The sequence below is a fragment of the Anthonomus grandis genome, chromosome 4 (genome assembly GCF_022605725.1).
Source record: "Anthonomus grandis grandis chromosome 4, icAntGran1.3, whole genome shotgun sequence".
Taxonomy (NCBI): Eukaryota; Metazoa; Arthropoda; class Insecta; order Coleoptera; family Curculionidae; genus Anthonomus; species Anthonomus grandis.
This window is the reverse complement of record NC_065549.1, coordinates 3,306,026-3,329,370: the sequence shown is the minus strand read 5'-3', so window position 1 is coordinate 3,329,370 and position 23,345 is coordinate 3,306,026. Positions and strand designations below refer to the sequence as shown.

The following is a 23,345-nucleotide window of genomic DNA, read 5'->3' as shown; positions in this document are numbered from 1 at the left end:
GGGACAATCACAACAAAATCGGGATGATCGTGAAACGGGTGAGCGTGCCCATTGGACTGGAAGAACTCATGGAAGGACTCACCAAGGAAGTTCTCCTGAAGAAACCCAAGGATCTCTACATGTTCGCTTCCGAATACTTCTCGCGTCTGGTACACCTGAGAGAACAAACACACTTCCATCATAAAGGTATGTAACATGATTTATTTTAAAACCATTTAATTTAGTAAGAATGTTTCTGCTTATGTCCAGTACGTAGAGCACAGTCCGTAACCCAACTGAAACCCTCGGTGCTGGCCAAAGAACCGAAACCAAGACCCAAACCTGCCAAACCCAATCTGTCAAGACAAATGAGCGTGCGCGGCAAGTCTCCCACGGCCCCAAAGACCAATCAGACACCTAGAAAGAGATCGACGACAATCCCCGAGGGGCAACCCCTAAGCGAAACAAAGATAAACCCCAATAAGCAAAAGAAGGTGATCAAAGTCGATATATTAAAGAAACCGGGTGAGAGCAAACTGGACTCGGATGTTTTGGAGGCGAGCACCAACGTGGCCCAAGTGGAACAGAAAATCAACAAGAAAAAGAGTGAGAAAAAACTGTCAGGTCCAGTGGTACCCAAAAAATCTGTATGTATTAATCAAGCACTAGATTCTTCAAAGCACCTCCAAGGAGTACAAGAAGAAGGGATTCTAAAACAATGTGCAATAGCTCAAGATGCTTCAGATGAGGGGAGTAATAATATGGATAAGGCATCAGAGGTGCTAAAACAATCTGGCACAGTTCAAGATTCTTTGGTTGAAACTGGAGAAGATGCTGATAAGAAGGGAGGTCCAATGACAATCAAAGCAAATAAAGAACCAGAGACACAAAAAGTAGCATCTGAGTTAAAAGTTGAAACTGAGACAAGTGTTGATAAAAAGGATGCCATAAAGGTTCTCCAAGAAGAAGGAAGAAGTGGCGAAGAGCCAGAGGTACTAAAACAATCCAACGATGCTTCGGAGTCAAGTGTTGATAAAAAAGGCCAAGAAGTTTCTTCAAATACAACTCTGGAAGAAAACGGAAACAGTAATCAGAAAATCAATGGAGAACCAGGGGCTCTAAGGCAATCTACCACCTCTCAAGATGCTCAAACAACTGTTGAGGTTGATAAAAAACTAAGAGCCAGTAATAAGGCAGTAGATAAAGAACCAGAGATTCCAAAACAATCGACCATACCTCAAACTTCAAGTGTTGATAAAAAGAGTCTAGGAGTTTCTTCGGAGACACTTCAAGGAACAGTGAGTAGCAGTAACGAAGAAATAGATAAAGAATCAGGGAGCCCAAAACAATTTACCGTAGTTCGAGATCCTTTGGTTGAAACTGAGTCAAATGTTGATGAAAAAGGAGCAGATGATTCTTCAAAAAAACTCCAAGAGAAAGAGAGAAGCAACGATAAGGAAGTGGAAGAAAAACCAGAGATTTTAAAACAATCTACCATTTCTCAAAATTCTCAAAAAAATGAGGCGAGTGTTGATGGAGCTTCAGCATCAAAAGACTCTCCAAAGACACTGCAAGAGAAAGAGAGAAGCATAGATAAAACAAATAATGAAAAACCGGAGACACCAAAACAATCTATCATACCTCAAGGTTCTTTGGTTGAAACGGAGTCAAATGTTGAAAAAGTTGATAAAAAAGGGCTAGACTCTTCTTCACAGCAAGAGGAAGCGAGAAGCATAGATAATGCAGCTAATGACAAACCAGAAACCCAATCTATCATATTACGAAATTCTTTGGTTGAAATTGAGTCAAATGTTGATAAAAAAGGAGCAGAAGATTCTTTAAAGAAACTCGAAGAGGAAGAGAGAAGCATAGATAAAGCGCCTAATGAAGAACGAGAGACACCAAAACAGTCTATCATATCTCAAGGTTCTTTGGTTGAAAGTGAGTCACATGTTGCTAAAAAAGGACCAGAAAATTCTTCAAAGAACCTGCAAAAAGAAAAGAGAAGCAACGGTAAGGCAATGGAAAAAAAAACAGAGGTTCTCAAACAATCTACCGTTCTTCAAAATTCTCCAAAAAATGAGGCGAGTGTTGATAATGTTGATGAACAAGCATCAAAAGAGTCTCCAAAGACACTGAAAGAGGAAGAAAGAAGTATAGATAATAATGAAGAACCAGAAACACCAAAACAATCTACCATAGTTCAAGATTCTTTAGACGAATCTGAGTTAAATGTTGATAAAAAAGAACCAGATGATTCTTTAACAAACGCCGAAGAAAAAGAGAGAAATAACGATAAAGCAGTGGAAGAAAAAACAGAGGTTCTCAAACAATCTACCGTTCTTCAGAATTCTCTAAAAAATGAGGTGAGTGTTGATAATGTTGACCAAAAAGCATCAAAAGATTCTTCAAAGACACTACAAGAAGAAGAGAGAAGCATAGATAAAGAAACTAATGAAAAACCAGAGTCACTAAAACAATCTGCCATAATTCAAGACCCTTTGGTTGAATCTGTGTCTAACGTTGATAAAAAAGTACCAGAATTTTCTTCGATGCAAGAGGAAGCGAGAAGCATAGATGAAGCATCTAATGAAAAACCAGAGACACCAAAACAATCTATCGTAACTCAAGGTTCTTCGGTTGAAACTGAATCCAGAAGACCAGAAGATTCTTCAAAGAAACTCCATGAAGAAGAGAGAAGCAACGATAAGGCAATAGAAGAAAAACCAGAGATTCTCAAACAATCTACCACTCTTCAAAGTTTTAAACAAAGTGCAACGAATGTTGAAAATGTTGATGAAGACGCATCAAAAGATTCTCCAAAGACACTGAAAGAGAAAGAGAGAAGTATAGATAAAGCAACAAATGAAGAACCAGAGACACCAAAACAATCCAACATAGTTCAAGATTCTTCTGTTGAACCAGAAGATTCTTCAAAGAAACTCCAAGAGGAAAAGAGACGCAACGATAAGGAAACGGCAGAAAAACCAGTGATTTTAAAACAATCTACAACTCTTCAAAATTCTCAACAAACTGAGGGAAGTAATGACGGCGTTGATGAAAAAAGATCAGAAGATTCTGTCAAGAAACTACAAGAGGAAAAGAGACGCAACGATAAAGAAATGGAAGAAAAACCAGAGATTCTCAAACAATCTACCATTCCTCAAAATTCTCAACAAACTGAGGCGAATGTTGATGGACAAGCATCAAAAGAATCTGCAAAGAAACCGCAAGAGAAAGTGAGAAATATAGATAAAGGAACTAATAAAGAACCAGAGATACCAAAACAATCAACCGTAGTTCAAGATGATTCTTCTCCAAAGACAGTTCAAAGAGAAGAGAGCTCAGATAAAAAACCAGAGAACCCAAAACAATCCACCATACATCAAGATTCTTTGGTTGAAAAAGTTGATAAACAGCAAGAACCAATTTTTTCAAAGACATTGCAAGAAGAGAGCAACAGCAGTAAGGAAACTGATAAAGAACCAGAGATACCAAAACAATCTACCATAGTTCCAGATTCTTCGGTTGAAGCTAAGTCAAATGTTGAAAAAGTTGACAAACCAGAATCAAAAGACAATCAGACCAACCAAGATGAAACTCCAGAGGTACCAAAACAACTCAATAACCTTCAAGTTTCTTTGCTGCATAAGCAACATTCGACTGATGACGCAGAAGAAACTCAAGGAATAATGAAAAGCAACGACAAGGAACTAATTGATGAAAAACCAGAGGCACCAAAAAAATCTACTACTACACCTCAAGATTCGTTAATTCAAGAAGCAGTGAGAAACAATGACAAGGCATTGGACCAAAAATCAGAGATTCCAAAACAATCCATCATACCTCAAGATTCTTTGCTTGAAACTAAGGCAAGTGTTGATACACGAGAACCAATTGCTCCAAAGACACTTGATAAGGATTCAGAGATACTCAAACAAACTACAACACCTCAAGATCCTTCGGTTAAAACTGAGGTGAGTGTTGAAAACCTTAATAAAGAAACTGGTCCAGAGTTACTAAAACAAACCATTAAACTTCATGATTCTGTTGAAGATTCCCAAAAACCTTCGCAAGGTGACCACAAAAACCCACCTACCACCTCTCACCAAGGTTCTTTCAAAGATCCCACCGAATCACCTAATGAGAAAAACACAGCGGTTCCCAACATGTTCCAAGAGGGTTCTTTGGTGACCAGCGAAGCCAAAGATAGTGGCTTCAATACACCACAAGCCAGTTTAGATCCTTCATCTTGTAGCAGTGAAGTTGCCAACGAACCGAAGAACCAATTGGAAAGTGAGCAAGAACCAGGGAGGGAAGAATCATCAAAAGAAACAAATTTTAAATCAAGAGTAGCAGACCACGGGTCACCAACTGAACCTAAAGAAACTTCAAGAAATCAGTTTTTTCGTGAAAATCAAAAACTGGTTCCGGAAACAGGTGAGTTAGACCAAAAGGTGGTAAAACCTCTTGATTCCTCAGCCCCAAAACCAATCGACCTGGAGGCATTAAAGAAGGACATCGAACTGCATCTGGCCAACAAGGAAAACATCCCGGAACCTCTGTCAGACGACAAGAAGATCCCCAGCAAGGTTTTCAGCTCCGTTAAGGACCTCCTGGACTTTGATTCTCACAAGACCCTTATGGAGAGCAAACGGTTCAGCTCCAGCGACAAAGACTCCAACAGTCTAAAACTGATCATCGTCAATGGTGGTTCTAGTGAGGAAGCTGAAAGGACCAAGAGGAGCAATACTGAAGAAGAAGTAAAATCTCTTGAGGAAGACGATGAGGGTGATGAAATGAGGCAGGGGATTAGTAAGGAGGACACTTTTGTCAAAGAAGAACCGCAGCAGAGGAGACCGAAGTTGGGAGACATTGAGCAAGTGGCTTCGGTGATCGAGGTGGTGAAGCCTGAACTGACTTCGATGAAGTCGGTCAAAGACTTCTTGGAAAACGAGCAAAATCACGTTTATGTGGCAGAGAAGACCAAGAAGCCTAGTAAGATCTTAAAGTACAAGCCTGAAAGGTCACTTTCTCAATCCAGCTTGAAAACCCCGACTTCAAGCCTGGACAGAGACGACAATAATAAAGTGAGAAGAGCCAGATCAGTTGGGGTGCCAAAGACCAAAGAAACCAGGAGCAGAATCCCTACTCCTAGGAGATCAGCTGGTAGGAGACCACTGGTCAGACAACTGGAAGCTGACAGTAAGGAGTTAGAAGAAAAACTGAACGGTAAAAATTCAACCGGAAGCAGTAGCGAGGACGTGCTGATCGCCAAGAGGATCTTGGAGGGGGTCGAGGGTGCTAAGGAACACCTGGAAGGAATTGAGCAGAAATCTGTGCGTAAGACAAAGGAGGAAGATGCTGCGAGGACCATCCAGTCCGCATGGAGGGCTAGAGAAGTATTGAAGAAGCAGGTAAGTCTGAACTTCCATGTTCATAAATTCTTGAAAAAAAGTGTCGTGGTAGGGACGGGTATTAGTAGGAAATTTTTGAAAGCTTTCACTTTCTCTGATGATTTGGATGGTTTTTTTTAAAGGTAAATTTGGCTAAAACAGTTTTTCTCATTGGAACATTCTACAAGCCACCAGGGTTAGATTTAGGGAGTTGTGTTGAATATTTTGATGGCTTATTATTATTATTATACCTGTCCACAGTAAGAGAATAATATAATTCTGGGTGATGTTACCATTAATATTTTATTTTATACAGTCTTAGGGTTAAAGAGAGCGTCAAATAAGACTCCCATTATGTACTACCCTTTTTTGGGACACCCTGTATCAACCAAACTAATTTAAAAAAAAATAGCCTCTCTAAATCAATTAACATTCCCCCTATTAAATGTTTTTTTCCGTTTCAAGATTTAGCCGCAATCGAGCACCGCAATATTAAATGGAGACCCTGTATAATGTTTTAAGGCTTATAATATATGCTCTTCTTAATTATCTTATGCTAATAAAAAATGCGAATCCTCTATGTCAAATTACTAATAATAAGAACAAACAGTATATAAGACAAATAGAGCCATTATTTATTTATGAATGTTGATTTTAATTGCTTCACAGAGAAATAAAGAAGAGGAGGCAGCGATCAAGTTACAAGCATTAGTCAGAGGGTTTTTGGAACGTCATAGGCACCAAAAGAGGACACTGAGTAAGACAATTAAAAATGTTGATCCATCAGTAGCTACGAAACCAGATTTCTACAGATCTGACACAGTAAACGAACCGGAGGCGATCAAAGAATCAGCTTCGACCGTAGGCAAACCAAGCAAAGACTCTAACAACAATTGTAGCAAACAAGAGACCCCACTGGAGAAAGAGGTTAGGGCAACGGTGGAGGGCATACTGAAAACCACTGCCAAAAAGACACCCCTGGAGGCAGACATTGGCAATGCCATAAAAGCAATAATGGAAAACAACTCCACTTCCGTAGACCTTAAATCTCCTCATCGTAGCACGAGCAGTCAGGAAACAGCCCAGGACGACCAGAGCAGCGTCGGCTCAATGGACTCAGTCGTGACGGTTGTACTTAAGCCCAAACACCCTCCACACACTTCCCAACAAGAACCACCTAATCAGCCAAAAAAGCTATCGAGCAAAGCCTTGTCTACCAGCGCTATCGAAGACCACGTGGACCTCATAGACCAAGTGCAGAACTCGTTGCTGGATCAGCTCTCGGGCAAACCGATAGACGAGAAGAACAAGTTCGATATCGAACAGCTACGCAAAGAGCTACATGACGCAGCTACGATGTACAAAGACGAAGACACCTCGACCACCGTGGACGGGTATTTGTACGATTTCGATCCGGAGGATGGGAGGGAGGAGGAGGGAGAGCGCGACAGGATGGTTCGCACTCCGTTGAGGAATTTGCCGGATATCGCTGAGGAGGCGGAGAGCAAAGAGGAGGACGGGGAAAAGAGGTCTCACCAAGAGGAAAGCCTTAAGGGAGAATCAAAGAATTCTTCTCCTGGAGGACAGGAACACTCTTATGGAACCTCTGGTGGAAGTCCAGCAGGAGTTGCCCTGATAGAACCGGCAGTTGATGGAAGTGAGGGTAAAGAAGGTTGCTGCAATGGAGCCTTGAAGGTTGATGACAAGAATGAAGAAAGTGATGTGAAAGAGAGAGACGTCAAGGGAATTAGTGATGGTAAGAGCAGTAAAGAACAAGGTGATGCTAACGATTCTAGTAAATCAGCTATACTTAGCACAGCTGACTCGGTACAAACAGAGAAAGGTATCGTCGAATCAGACTCTAAAGAGTCCCAGAAGTTGCTTCACGACACTGTGAGCATTCCAAAGTTGACTCAACAGTCTCTGAATGAACAAAATAAATTACTTCATTCCAGTGAACTTCATGATAGTATGATTATTCCACAGCTGACTCAACAATCTCTGGACAAAACAAATCAAGGAGTAAATCATCAGAAATTACTTCATTCGAGTGAGTTTCACGACAGTGTGATCATTTCAGAGTTGACTCGACAATCTATGGACAACAATGAACAACCAAATATGCCTAACAAGGAAGCAGAACAATCTACTACAGTCAAAACCAATGATCAAGACAAATTACTTCATTCCACTGAAGTTTATGATAGTGTGATTGTTCCAAAAGTGATTCAACCGTCTGTGGACAAAATTGAGCAAGGGGGTAATCATCAGAAATTACTTCATTTTAGTGAGTTTCACGATAGTGTGATCATTCCAGAACTAACTCAGCAATCTTTAAACAACAATGAACAAATCGATATATCTAACAAGGAAATACTTCAAGATCATCACGAGTTGCTTCATTCCAATAAACTTCATGATAGTATGATCAGTCCGAAGTTGACTCAAAAATCCTTGGACAAGACGAATGAACCACAAGAACACAAATTACTTCATTCTAGTGAACTTCATGATAGTGTGATTATTCCAGAACTGACTCGACAATCTGTGGGCAACAATAAACCACTCAATATGTCTAACAACGAAATACTTCATGACCATCACGAGTTGCTTCATTCCAATGAACTTCGTGATAGTATGATCATTTCAGCCCAAGAATCTTTAGACAAAACTAATGAAGAAGACAAATTGCTTCATTCTAGTCAACTTCATGATGGAGCCTTGAAGGTTGATGACAAGAAGCCTAATGAAGAAAGTGATGGGAAAGAGAAAGACGTCAAGGGAATTAGTGACGGTAAGAACAGTAAAGAACAAGGTGAAGCTAACGATTCTAGTAAAGCAGCTATACTTAGCACAGCTGACTCTGTACAAACAGAGAAAGGTATCGTCGAATCAGAGTCTAAAGAGTCCCAGAAGTTGCTTCACTCTAGTGAGCTTCACGACAGTCTGATCATTCCAGAGTTGACTCAACAATCTCTGAATGAACAAAAGAAATTACTTCATTCCAATGAACTTCATGATAGTGTGATCATTCCAGCCCAAGAATCTTTAGACAAAACTAATGAACAAGACAAATTACTTCATTCCAGTGAACGTCATGATAGCGTAATTATTCCAGAACTGACTCAACAATCTCTGGACAACAATGAACAACTCAATATGTCTAACAAGGAAATACTTCAAGATCATCAAAAGTTGCTTCATTCCAGTGAGCTTCATGATAGCGTGATTATTCCGGAGATCACTCAAAGATCTCAAAACAAACCCAATGAAGGAAACCATGAAGTTCCGACTCGTTTTTCCAATGAAAATCATACTAAACCATCTGATATAGACAGTGAGAATAAAAATAAACTGCTTGTTGAACCTGAACATAAAAACGGTGTCACTGATAAGACTTCAACAGTTGAAGGTCTCAAGCATAATGAACTGATTCATTCCAGTGAGTTTCATGACTCTATACCAGCTCCAATGCTGACTCAGGCAGTTTTGGGAGAACTTGAAGCAGGCAAGAATGTTGAAAATGTGCCTCATGGGTCATCGGTCGAAAAAACACCAAAAACAGTTGAGTCAGAACAGCTTCATGACAGTGAGGTGGATAAAGGATATAAGAAAGAAGCCTCACTAGTGAATGCAAAATATCCCGAAAAGAATGATTCACTTGAATCAAAAGCTTCCAGTGAAGCGCTTGGTCCAGAGTGTAAAGACTTAAGTGACACCAAAGAGGTTAAAAGCCAGAATCTTTTGCACTCGAGTGAGCTGCACGATACCGTGCTGATTCCAGGTCTGACCGAGGAACTTCAAGAATCAAGTGATAAAGTTCATGAAGATAAACCGAAACTTCCTTCCAGTGAGCTTCTTTCGATGCCAGAAGGTTCGTTTAATGTTATCAAACCAGGTGATAAAGCTGAAGAAGACTCGGTAGTCCAAGAAGTCATCAAGAGAGTTGTATCCAGTGAGCTCCAGGTTGAAAATGAAAAAACTGCTACCGAGACAAATGATGGAGACCATCAGAAACTTCTTCACTCTAGAGAACTTCGTGATAATCCTCCCAAGGTCCCAGATTCATCTGATATAACTGTAGAAACCTCGAAGCCTCCTGAAATTCCTCACAACTCTGATTTACTTACCAAAGACCATCGGGTGCTTGACTCAAAAACCCTTAAACCCTCTGACCTTAACGTCAACGATAACAAAATCGAGACTCTTCATTTGAAGAGTTTCACTGGATTGAGACACTCTGGCGAGTTCCATGACGCGCTGGTGGTACCTCTGGCCCGTGGGGCTAACGTGATGATCAGTAACGGTACCGCGGAGGAGACAGGTGGAGCGCCGCAGGACCCAGGTCAAGTATATGTTATCATAGTAAGTGGATTTCACTGGTTTGCACTGTTTGGAGGGTGTGGGGTATGTTACACGGACGTTTAGGGGATTTGAGTGTGTTCTTAAATGGAAGAGTGTTTTTGGCCCGATAGTTTGATGTAAGAAAGTTTTTTGTAGGTCCAAGGGTTTTTGAGTTAGAGGGAGTTTTGTCAGGTATGGTTCAAGGGGCCCTCGATAGTTTTATTATTGGTGTTTTTGATGATAATTTGGAATCTACTTAAGATATTTTCATACTAATAAAAAGTACTTCCGGAGGTTTGATTTGAGGCTAAAACCGTGATTCTAGGCCAAGGATTTGGGTAATTATGACAATTTTGGTTGGGCTATTTTTTGAGTAAATTTTCTTAACAAATTTCCAGTTTTTTTGAGAATATTGTCACGAGATAATCAGAATATTCTTAAGGGAATATAAGGCAAAGAAAGAGTGTTTCTTACTCATTAATTTCATGTGAGAACAACTTTTCTGCCTCAAAAACTTTCTGAGTTAGAAGCAATTTTATCAACTAAGGTCCAAGACACAGTCAATTTAAAGTTATTGAAACACATGTTAAAAGTTCAATATTTTTATTTATGAGCTGACATTTTTGGGTATATCTTGGGATCTACTTACAATATTTTGATAATTTTTTCACACTAACAAAAAGTACTTCCGAAGGATCGATTTAAGTGTAAAATCATAATTCAGCGTTAAAGATTTGGTAAGCTAGGGCTGTTTTGGTTGGAGTATGTCTTTTTGTACATTTTCCTAACAGATTTCCACCATTCTTGAGAATATTCTTAAAAGAGCCTTAGGCAAAGGAAGAGTGTTTTTCGCCCAATAATTTCATATGAGAACGATTCTTGTATCTCAAAAACTTACTAAGTTAGAGGCAATTTCGTCACTGAAGGTCCAAGACACAATCCAAGATTAAGATTTTTATTTATAGGTGGATATTTTTGGGTATAACTTAGGATCTACTGAGAATATTTTCAAAATTTTTTCACATTAACAAAAAGCAATTGTTGAGGTTCGATTTGAGGGTAAAACCATAATTCTAGGTTAAGGATTTGGGTAGTTAGAGTAGTTTTGGTTGAGGCATTTTTTTTAACAAACTTCCACTATTCTTGGGAATTTTCTAATGAAATAGTTGGAATATTCTTAAGATTATTGGGCAAAAAAAGAGCGTTTCTTACCCATTAATTTCATATGCGAACGATTCTTGTACCTCAAACACTTTCTTAGTTAGAGGCATTTTTGTCAGTCAATGTCCAAAAGACACTCAATTTGAAGCATATTGCAAGATCAAAATTTGTATTTATCAGACATTTTTGGGTATAACTTAGGATCTATTTACAATATTTTGATAATTTTTTCACACCAACAAAAAGTACTTCCTGAGGTTCGATTTGAGGGTAAAAACATGATTTAGGGCCAAAAGCTTGGTGGATTAAAGCTGTTTTGGTTGGGGCATTTTTTTTTTAATTTTCTTAACAAATTTCCACTATTCTCGAGAATATTAAATTAAGATTCTTTTAAAAGAATATTAGCAAAGAAAGAGCGTTTTTCACCGAATAATTTCATATGAGAACGATCCTTTTACCTCAAAAACTTTTCGAGTTAGAGGCATTTTTGTCAGTCAACACCCAAGAGACACTCAATTTGAAGTTATTGAAACTCATATTACAATAATCAGATTTTTATTCAGAACTTAAGATCTACTTACAATATTATCATAATTTTTTCACTCTAACAAAAAGTACTTTCGGAGGTTCTATTTAAGAGTAAAAACATGATTCTAGACTAAGGATTTGAATAGTTAGGCCAGCTTTGATTGGGGCATTTCTTTTTGTAAATTTTCTTAACAAATTTCCACTATTCCTGGACTTTCTCACGAAATAATCCGAATTTTCTTAAAAGAGTCTTAGGCAAAAAAAAAACAGCGTCTCCACCCAATAATTTCTTATGAGAACGATCCTTATACCTTATAAACTTTCCGAGTTAGAGGCAATTTTGTCACTCAAGGTCGAAGAACCACCCAATTTGAAGTTATTGAAACACATATTGCAAGAATAAAATTTTTATTTATTATCAAACATTTATAACTTAGGATCTACTTGGAGTATTTTCATAATTTTTGTACGCTAAGAAAAAGGACTTCCTGAGGTTTAATTTGAGGGTAAAACCATGTTTCTAGGTTAAGGATTTGGGTAGTTATAGCCGTTTTGGTTGGGACCTTTTTTTGTTAACTATCTAACAATTAACATTCCCTAAATGCTCCTTAAACGATAGTTTTACGTAAAATTTCGATGGATATTCCTAAGAGGTATTGTCCTACCAGGAATGTATCCACAGTTTCATTCATTATCCGACGTTTTCTTTTAAATTACGTGTGGGCGTCACGTTCACAACGGGAGTTTCTCTTTTATTAATAAAATTGTCGCAGACCCGACGAGTGTACGTCATATCGTTTGACGTCCTAATTGGAGGTTTTCTAATTTTGGATTCGGGTGTGAATATATAATTTTTTTACTCGGTCCAGGCAGTTGAGGTCAAAAAAATCATGTTTTTTGGAATTTTAATTAGGCAGCTATGTCAAATGTTCTAGGACCTTTTCAAGACATTTCCAAAACATTTTAAGGGAACATTTCTGGAATATCTTTAGGGTTATGGCTTCTGCCCTTCAAGACCTTATTGAGGTTCTAGCTTACGTTCATTAAATCCCCCATAGGACTTAAGTTATCGTACCTAAAAATAGAGTATGATTAATTTATTGCTTTTCTTTATCTGTACCTTATGTCATTCTTCTCCTTCAGGCTGCTTGCCTTGAAATTGTATTTCTCTTACTAATAGGGTTCTACTACAATATGATGAGCCTCAATTTATTATGGTTTGGGTCCTAAAAATTCCAATTTTGTAACATAAGGTAAACCTGTAAATAGACATTTTTCACTCTTAGCTAAAAATAACACATTTCCGAGCTGAACAAATAGGCCATCATACATCACGAGCAGATGATATGTTAGAAAAATGATGATTTATCATTAATTTTTTCTTCCTGGCTATAAACCAAATTTTCCTGGACCATTAAAAAAAACATAAATTTCCTGAAATTGTTTGTTTTCCATTGAAAATTTTATATATATTTGCTTTTCACTTAATATGGCTTGATTTAAGCTTACATAGGAAGTGTTAATTTAGTATCAACAGTTCCATAAATCACTTAGGTTTGTTTTCAGTAAAGCTCTACCTAATTAGTTTGCCCGACTTATTAGTGCAACAAGGAAGTTTATTAGGTATCTTTGAAGTTAATTAACATAGACTTATAGTCAAATAAAGGGGCATAACTCCCAATAAACCTTCTTTCCCAGTTAAAATTAAGCTAACATATTAACAGATCAAGGATTATTTTTACACTATTTGGATAGGAATGATCTAAATTCTGGGATGTACAACACTGTATCGCTATAACCTAATAATAAATCACTCACGTCGAGTTGCATTAACCAGTCCTTAGGTGCCATTACATTCAATAACATGATGCTTCTTTTAAATTGGGTCTAATTTATGTTTAAAGGTGGAGTACTACAGAGTGTATCAGTTTAATGGAGTTGTCTTAAGAATTTTTTTAAATGTATGCTATTATGGAGTAATGAATTAAATAAAGTTAGGAATACATGCCTTTCTTTTCATGAAGATGACTAAATTAACATTTTTTAGTAGAAATAGGGGCCATTTTATACCACTATAAGCGCTACTACAGAAGTGCCGACTTTACACCCGGTTTGCTTATAAAATAACTGTGTACCTGCCATAGATAACTCAACTACTGGTACTGCCTGCTTGTATACAATGCATCAAATAGGTTCTTTGTGCAATAACTTCCTGATTTAGACACTTTTAACCCTAAATTAGCCAAAAGAGCCCTAAAAATATTTCAAAATATTACACAAACGGACCTTTTGACACATATGTTGTGCTTTTTGACACACCGTTGACAGATGACATTGACAGACGTAAACGCGAATATCATCACCCGAATGGGCGCGTAGTTGCCAAATCAGCATAATTCACCGCAATTAAAAATGCTTTCTGAAGATATTTATATTTCTTTATATTAATATAACTCTTCTTATCATATTCTATTATGAATATAACACATTTATTGATTTATACTAGTAAATGGGTAAAAATGTACGTTTATGGTGTTAAGGCTGGCAACACGTCAAACTTGAAACCACTCATGGGCGCCATCTTAGTGAAAAGTGGCGGCAATTTTAAGATCCCTAAATTATTTATTATACTTTAGTCATCCTTAGTTATTCCTTGTACCGTAATTAACTAAAATACATTAACTGAAAAGTCATATTCACCGGCACGTACCATCCTGTAGATCCATATGTCCGCCTAAAACAAAATTAACACGATCCACACACCAGAAAACACAAACAAATTATCGTTTGATATACAGCAGGTGTTGAGAGCGTCGACGTGACGTCCCGACGCCCCGCCTCGGACCGGGAGGGCGTCGCGACTGATGGGGCGCAGGCGTCGCTTAAGGACGCTCGCCGATCCTCCCGCGTCGAACATCCCGACAGTCAGTCGTCGGAATCGCGCGCTATCGAACGACGGGGCATGGAAAGCGGTTACAACAATAACAACAACAAAAGGAATAACGCGATTATCAGTAGTACAACAGTGGAGAAAAACATGGAGCAGGAGGCGGCGACCAAAATCCAGGCCGGATTTAGGGGCTACCAAGTCAGGAAACAGTTGAAAGCTAAGGTAATTTGAAGGAAATTCAAATATTTTTTTTTTGAGTTAGACAAGGAGAGATTTATATGAATAGTAATGTGTTAGATAAAGACGGGCCTATTGGAAACTTATTTTATAGTGTGTCTTTGTTTGCAGGAATTCTAATTTTTTTGATGGTTTTGGGGGCCCCTGAAGACGTTTAATAAATTGAAAATTCATTTTCTTGATCGGACCGAAAAAACTTGTTTTTCCCAATTTAATATGAGACAGAATTTAATATAAAACATTACATGGATGAAACCCTACATCTCACCGGTTGTTCCCGACCGTGTTACCCTATAAGATACCCCACTTAATTTTCAAGAAACCCACGTGTTTTTTTGGCGCTCCCTGTATATAGCAATGAGAAATGATTATTATTAGGAAAACCACGTGATTACTGTTATGTATTTTTCCTATAAACCAATTATTTATTATTATTGTTCAATTTACTATGGATGTTTTTGTCAAACAATTAAATGCTATATACAGACATCAGTAATTTATTTTGTCCTTGCAATATCATGTACTACATCCATGGGTTAAATAAAGTGACCAATTAATTAAAACTCGGTTAAATCGCATCGCTTGTTTTAAAATTTTTATAAAACAATGTGTCGAGCACAAAGACCGATTAATGGTGAAAATGGTGTGTTAAAGAGAGACGGGTATATCAATGCCCCTTTCGTGCACATATAATTAAAGTAACAACGTTGGTAAGACTCGTCTTTTTTCGGGTATCTCCGGATAATGCCTTGGCGCCTATTTATTTTTGATCCAATTTAACCAACCTTGCATCTCTTATATTAAAAGGACACTCTGTATATAAAAAAAACGTTAAAATTACGTCATTTATTCAAGATCGTTTACGCATATCCTAATATTAAAATGATTTTCGAAAATATGTCGGGGGCTATTTTTAACGCCATATGTTCGTTTTTGATGGAGATCAAGATCTAAATTGTATTTTCGGACAGCGTGCAAAATTGAAGGACACGCATTTTTCGAATATTTTTCGCTTAGAAGTGATTTTTGTGTATTTTTGGTTTATATAGTGTAGCAATGACAGCTGACGATGAAGATGGCGACTGGCCGCCATCTTGATCCTTGCAAAGCAACTTATTTGAATATGATTTATATGTGTCTACGTCCCTGAATATTTCACGCAATACATTCTATTATTATTGCTTTATTATAGTATGTGTAATATAAAAACCCAACCATAATGCCGCATCTAATTAGTATAATAATTTAATTGGATTAAAATTCCACATTTTTATAATATGCCTCTAATAAAAGCATTAAAGAATGATGAAATAGTCTTCTAAGTTTTATGGATATTTTTTAAGGTCAGAGCTGAAAAACCGTAAATTTAAATGAATTACCGTGTATTTGTGTATAATTACGTCTCTTGAGTATCTGACATAATAATAAAAATGTTTTTTCAAAATTGCCGCCAACTTGAGAAAGGAGTGTGAAGGGGGGGAGAGCGGTTGACAGTTTGACATACGTCAATCCAGTTGACGTCGATTTTATGAAGATATACATAACCTAGAATTTAAGTTTTTTTTATCAAAATTGAATTTTTCAACAATATTTCTATAAAAATCTATTAAAAATAAGTTTTTTACGCATTTTAATTAACAAATACATCATTTATGTCACATTTTGCGGTTGTCAAATTTTAACGGATACATCAAACAATATGGGAGAGAGAGGGAGCGGTTGACAGTTTGACACACGTCAATCCGGTTGACATTGACAGTTAATTACATGAGTTTATGAAGGTATAAAATTTTTATTAAAGGTAAAAATTTATTTTTACATAATCTAATTTCAATCTATTTGTCAAAATTGAATCGTTCAATAATCTTTATTGAACGATTTATAAAATTATTAATTATTTATAAAAACAAATTTTTTACGCATTTTAATTAACAAATACTCCATTTATGTCACAGCGTCGGTTGGAAAACTTTGGCAGATCCGTAAAAAAATGTCATTTTTCGGAAGAAAGAGCGTTATTTTGCAGTTGATTATTAATAGGTATAAAACCTGGAATTTTTTAACAATTTTAATATAAAAATCTATTAAAAACTAATTTCTTTAAGCATTTTAATTAAAAAAATACACCATTTTATGTCCACCATTTATGTTATAAATTCCGGTTGTCAAAAACTTTGACGTCAAAAAATTTTATTTTCTAGGAAGGAACAGTTGACAGTTTCGCATATGCCAATCCGCTTGACGTTGACAGTTTGTATACATAACCTGAATTTAATTTTTTTTATCACAATAGAATGTTTCGATAATTTTACTAAAACATCTATAAAAACAAACTCTTCACGCATTTTAATTAACAAATACACCATTTAACGTCTACCATTGCAACATCCGGTTGTCAAACTTTGATGGATCTGTAAAAACTCCTTTTCCGGTGAAGTGAACGGTTGACAGTTTGACACACGTCAATCCGCTTGACGTTGGCAGTTTATGAAGCTATACATAACCTAATTCGATTTTTTTTAATCAAAATTGAACCTTTCAACAATTTTATTATAAGAATCGATTAAAAACAAGTTTTTTAGGCATTTATTAATTAACAAATACACTATTTGAAGTTCATCGTTTATAGTACAACATCCGGTTGTCAAACTTTGACAAATCCGCAAAAAATCTCCTTTTCTAGAAAGGAACGATTGATAGTTTGACACACGTCAATCCGCTTGACGTTGGCAGTTTATGAAGCTATACATAACCTAATTCGATTTTTTTTTAATCAAAATTGAACCTTTCAACAATTTTATTATAAGAATCGATTAAAAACAAGTTTTTTAGGCATTTATTAGTTAACAAATACACCATTTGAAGTTCACCGTTTATAGTACAACCTTCAGAGGCTCCACTTAAATGTGAGTGATCCCTCTCAAAAAAACCTCGACGTATTTATACGACCCGTCGACGAAAAACATCGTAAAAATCACTTAAGCGCCTCATAAATAATATCCGGTTAAACAGGAAGTGATGTACTAATAATTGACTACTTAATGTACTTCCATGGCTATGGAGAATCAATCACCCAGTATAAACGTTTTATTCGTTCATTTAATTAGCATCATCCGTTTGCAACCGCAATATTTATTTAATAATATATAATATCGAATAATAATTTTTCTATTTGCGGTGATGATTGCGCCTTTATTAATTATTGTAACACGTGATGGATCGACATGGTTTTCACGAAATAATTTGAAACCTTTCAATTCAGGTGGATGTGGTGGGTAAAATAAATAATGTTCCATTTCAACAGAAAAATTTGAATAGAAACCATACGGCCATATTTACGATAACTACCGCGGTATAGTTCAGTTCAGAGATCTATTAGAATCTTTGATGTGCCGCGAATAGTCCGTGTGCCGGTGTTGCTTGTATTGTCACATGACATGCATGTTTAAATCGCAAAATTTTATGTGAAAACAGTCATAAAGTAATATTCTAAGCGATATTTAATCAGTCCATTAAATAAATAAATGTTTTAAGCATTTTTTTAAGAATTTATACATTTGATTCGTAAAATTTGACTACATGCGCCCACGTACTATTTTGTTAGACGTCTGACCTCAGTCACAGCCACTCAAGCGTGAAAAGTTGCACAGGTCCGGCCTTAACATTTATTATTCGGGATTCTTGGGATTAGTTTTATTAAGTTAGAAATTCAGGATAGTTGATAGGTAGATAATATTTAATTTAAATATAAGTAAGATTTAAGTACGAAAAAGAGTTTAACCAAAAATTTTAATTTAATAAGTTTAGTTTTTAGCGCTATCAGTGGGGTGTTTATAACAAGTGATGAGAGAATAGGTGGTACGAATTACTTAGGCCCATTTATTTTGTGGATTAAGGCATTAAATATTTACTTTTTGACACAAAAGGGTAAAATGTTTTGGTTTGTCTTCAAATTTTATATATTTCCTTTTTTTTGGGTATTGAGATTTATTTTTACTTGGTGGTGATTATTAATGGGGATTTTGGCTGCCATATTCAATGTCCTTTATTATTGTTTTTTTTAAATTAATACATATTATGATATATTATTATAATAAGATACTCGTGAAAACCCCCATCTCTATATTTCGTACCAATCTCTTTTGATAAAAAGTAATTATGTAGTCAGAAAAGTGGAAGTATATTTTTTAAAATCAACTTTTACATTAAAAATCATCTAGCGGTCTATATCTTATGCGTTTAAAAAACACAAGTCTTACTTGTAAAAAACACACTTTACATCCTGAATGTAATATTTATTAATTTGTTTGCCTGATATTTAGTTATTGTGCATAATAGGAGAGATTAGATCAAAATTAACAAAGATAAATGCTTATACTAAAAACTTAGAATCTTATACAAAACACTACATTTTAAGTATACTGAATCCTAAAACTACAGTGAGAATACTAAATACTTTTATAAATTTAACCAGTGTTTTGAATCTGGCCCAAAGAGTTAATACAATTTTCTAAATTCTGTTTTTTTGCCTTTGTTCTTTAGCAGTTTCTTCCATGTATTGTGTCGCTGAAGGGCATATATTGCTGCATGTTGTCAATGAGCCAAAAGATAAGATTGGAACAAAATTCGTGATAGGGACTAATTTTTGATCAGTTGACTGTCGTTTTCTATAAACCCATTCAATTTTTTTACCCATAAACACTCTATTATTTAAATATTATTTATGAAAAAACGTTTGAATATTAAAATGTATCAATATCTTTTTGACACATAAGTTTATCTCTATCTAGCTCATAAAGGAATGAGATAACTATACTTTTATCTCATATAAATGTTGACAAATTATTATGTTTATACAGGCACTCCTGAAATAAAAATTCCAATTACTTGACTTTTATAAAATGGATTTTAGTAAGTTCTTTAACAAAAACTAAAAAAGCCTTCAGAGTAGTCCATAACTCATTCATTTCAAAATTAAATCAATAGAACCCTAAGATATTAGGGTACTAACCAGAAACAAATTATTTTGTCTTTTACAGCCACCCCTGGAATAAAAATGCAATTTTCTTGGCTCTTAATAAATGGATTCTAGTCATTTCTTCAAAAAAGAATAAAAAAACCTTTAAAGTAGTTCATAAATCAATAACGGGAAAATTTTGACTGTTAGAACTCAAGGTATAAGTAAGAGGCCAATAAGAGACAAATTTTTTCCTTCTGGAATAAAATGTCCATTTTCTTCCGACTTTTAGTTATTACATATTAGTTATTTTTATAGAAAAGACTAGGAAAGTCTTCAAAGTAGTCAATAAATCAATAATAACGAAATTTTTACTACTAGAATTCAAGATATTGGCGGGCCAATAAGAGACAATTTTTTTTTTTCTTACAGGCACTCCTGGAACAAAAAATCCAATTTTTTGACTTTTAGTAAATGAATTTCAAGCGTTTCTTCAGAAAAGACTAAAAAAGCCTTCAGAGTAGTCCATAAATCAATAATTTCAAAATCTTGACTACTAGAACTCAAGATATTATTGTGTCAATAAGGGACAAATTATTTTATTTTTTACAGGCACTCCTGGAATGAAAATTCAATTGTCTTGACATTTAATGAATAAATTCCAATCATTTCTTCAGAAAAGAGATGGCCATAAATCAATAATTGAAAAAATGTTGATTTAAAAAAATTTAAAACATTGGGGTGCCAATAAGGGACAAATGTTTTTTTTCGCACAGGCACTTCTGGGATGGAATTTCAATGTTCTGGGCTTTTAGCTAGTGGATTTTAGTCATTTCTTTAAAAAAAACTAAAAAAATCTTTAGAATAATCCATAAATCAATAATTGCAAAATTTTGACATTTTCCTTCTTGAAAAAATTACTGTGGTTATTATTAAGTAAGAAAAAAATATGACTTTTGTTGTAAATTTCTTCGTCAAAAAAAATTCCTAGACAAACACGAAATTTGATCCTCAACTGCCACAACAGAGGGAAGTAAGCTGTAAAAAACAAAATTTTAGACTTATTTTCTTAATAAAAACAGTGTTTTTCTTACTATAGCAAAAAAGGGTTTTTCCCAGAAAAAAGGTCGAAGAAGTAGTCTTTATTGTGTCACTGAAGGGCAAACAGGGGCAGTAATAATACTAAAACAAATCCACAAACACAAATAAAAAAACACACTTCCTCACAGTAAAAACTGCAAAAAATTTAGACGAATACAGGCCACATTCTAAATTCACCACTTTCATAAAAGGGGAAAAAGGAAAACCAGCAAAACTCATCAAATAATAATGACCTCACCTGACCTCCCTCCCAACTATTAAAGGTGATAGACCCATCCTTAAAGATTTCTTTAAAAACACGTCAAAAGTAATACAAAAACAGCCGATAAATTTATCTGGGTACGGCCCCGTAATTCTCAAAATCAGTGGGATAGAGAGAGATACACAATTACTTGCACAGCCTAAAGTAGGAATCGCCAGAACGCAGCATGTTTTATCTTTATTTAATAGACTGGCTAAAAAGAGGTGACAAGGCTGTGAGTGCTGGGAGTGTTTAAAATATTTTGTAAGATGCTTGGATTTTAGTCCGCGGTCAATTTTTTGATATTATTTTCTTGTGATATTATTTTCTTTCTAAAAATGGACATTTTCGAAAGAAAAATAAAAAATAGTATAAAACATGCGGTTTTACGTATATTTAAAATGATTTCATAGATAAACTATATAAAATCTTACCATTTAAACATGTATATCATGCGACAATAAATACGACGTAGGCGCACGAATTAGTTAGTGCGGCATCTGCGACACATCAAAGATTTTAATAGATCTCTGAATTGGACTTTATAAAAGTTTTTACACATATAAATTCGTCCGCGGTAATTAACATTATTCGAGGGGGAATTTTGCTGTTTTAACGCAAGTTTTTTTTTTAATTTGGTAAATATTATTTAAGGTTGAGAATGTTCTCCATAACATTCTAGGTACGTTTATCGGAATTAGAATATTCCTGAAAAGCAAATTGACTGAAAAGGCGATTCAAATAAGTTTTTGAATTTTTGTATCCACTACTTTTGGCCTAAAGTTTAATAAAAGAATTGAAAGGTTATCCCCAAAAAATTAACGAAAGTTGAGATTTTAAGGTTTACCTATTTATTTGCAAGGATAGTAAAAATATGTTAAGCAATAAATAACCGCAACCTTAGGCACATAATCAGCTTTTTACTCTCAAATCCATCATCGAGATGTCCTTTAAATGAAGGTAAAAAAAATATAAAAATACTTTAAGTAGATCCTAAGTTATGTCCAAAAATGTCCGCTAATGAATAAAAATCTTAATGTTGTAAAATGATGGTCAAACCCCAAAGTTTAATAGATCTTGAACCCCGGCTGACAAAACTGCCTTTAACTCAGATAGTTTTTGAGATACAAGAACGACTCTTCTATGAATTTATTAGGAAAGGAATGTTCTTTCTTTTCCTAAAACCCTTTTGAAAACATTCAAATTATTTCGTGAAAATATTGACCAAAAAGTTAACATTCGATAAGAAAATAAAAGCCCCAGCCCAAACTACCCAAATTCTTAATGTACAACCTCGTTTTAACCCGCAAATCCATCATCAGAAATCCCTCTGATTTGATGTAAAAAAAATTATGAAAATATTCTTGGTTTCTAGTTTATGGCCAAAATAAAAATGTTGAATATGCGTTTCAAAACTTCAAATTTGTTGGCTTTTGGACCCTGGGTAAGAATATTGCCTATAACTCAAAAATTATTAGAGGTACAAGAATAATTCTCATACGAAATAATTCGGCAAGAAATGCTCGTTCTTGGACTATAGGCCTTTTAAGAATATTCCAATTATTTCGTCAATATATTCGTAAGAAAAGTAAAAAATTACTAGTTACACAAAACCTTAACTTACAACCACGTTTTCACCCTCAAATCTATCCTCGGGAACTTCACGATCTCACGTTACCCTAAAAAATCATGCATATATTTTGAGTGGTTCTTAAAATACATCTGAAAATGTCCCCTCATAAGCGAAAATCTCCATACTTGATGATTTTTATATATAAAAACTTTACGATTGTTTCCAGAATGCGTCGACTGTAGACCAAAAACGTCAACTGCGTAAAAGAAGTTCCCGCGAAAACATGAAAGATCCGGCGAAAGATCTGGAGGAAAAATCGGCGGTGAAAATCCAGGCGGGAGTTCGGGGATTTTTGGTCCGTAGAAGACAGAAGAAAACCGTCAACTCATCCGCGTCTGCTTGAGAACCCCCCCCTATTGTCAACATTCTGCAAATATCCTGTTTAAATACTTAAATAGGACATATTATATGAATTATATAAAAATAAATAATGAGGATTTATTTATATGTTATAGTAGAATTCAGTATTTTTAGTTGTTTAGTCTTATGTAGGTGCCAGATATAAGCAATGTCATTTAAAGCATGTGGAGTTAACCGATGCCTAAAAAGTGCCTTAGCCAAAAATAGTGTGGCACAATTGAACAACCACTGGTAAACTGTTCGATGTTTTTTTTTAAATTCTATTATTTACTAATTAATAGTTTTAGTATGTTATAAATAAAAGCAGATTTTTTAAGATAGAGTAAGAAATTTATCATTTCTTTTCATGTCCTTTCCCTCCTTCTAAGCCCCAAAACATAACCCCCCCCATTATGGCCAAAGTTTTATTGCACAAGTCTCCAAGGCACAAATTTTGATCTTATCATAACCTAGAATTAAAGTGTTTTTTTATGAAAATGTAATCTTGTTTTTACAAAAAAGAAGTTTTTACGTATTTT

The 23,345-nt window shown here is 35.4% G+C and overlaps 1 protein-coding gene and 2 long non-coding RNA genes across 6 annotated transcripts; 1 reads left to right on the top strand and 2 right to left on the bottom strand.

Moving 5' to 3' along the window:
* On the top strand, positions 1–23,149 carry LOC126735119 (titin-like). Of its 3 annotated transcripts, none has more exons than XM_050439050.1 (5): positions 1–186; positions 250–5,396; positions 6,045–9,720; positions 14,210–14,520; positions 22,634–23,149. In XM_050439050.1, exons 1-5 carry the CDS (start codon positions 24–26, stop codon positions 22,808–22,810), a joined length of 9,474 nt encoding a protein of 3,157 aa, XP_050295007.1. In that variant the 5' UTR covers positions 1–23; the 3' UTR covers positions 22,811–23,149. The 3 variants fall into 3 exon arrangements, with proteins under 3 accessions (XP_050295007.1, XP_050295006.1, XP_050295008.1); XM_050439049.1 differs by having other exon boundaries at positions 14,207–14,520; XM_050439051.1 differs by lacking the exon at positions 22,634–23,149 and having other exon boundaries at positions 6,045–9,740; positions 14,207–14,372.
* LOC126735120 (uncharacterized) lies at positions 11,800–13,726 on the bottom strand. 2 transcript variants are annotated; one of them, XR_007660329.1, is made up of 2 exons: positions 13,544–13,726; positions 11,800–12,667 (listed from the first exon to the last, which is right to left on the bottom strand). It is a non-coding gene; the product is annotated as an uncharacterized LOC126735120 (long non-coding RNA). The 2 variants fall into 2 exon arrangements; XR_007660328.1 differs by having other exon boundaries at positions 11,800–12,634.
* LOC126735121 (uncharacterized) lies at positions 13,826–14,251 on the bottom strand. The gene is made up of 2 exons (XR_007660330.1): positions 14,119–14,251; positions 13,826–14,021 (listed from the first exon to the last, which is right to left on the bottom strand). It is a non-coding gene; the product is annotated as an uncharacterized LOC126735121 (long non-coding RNA).
* Positions 23,150–23,345: the final 196 nt, after the last annotated feature.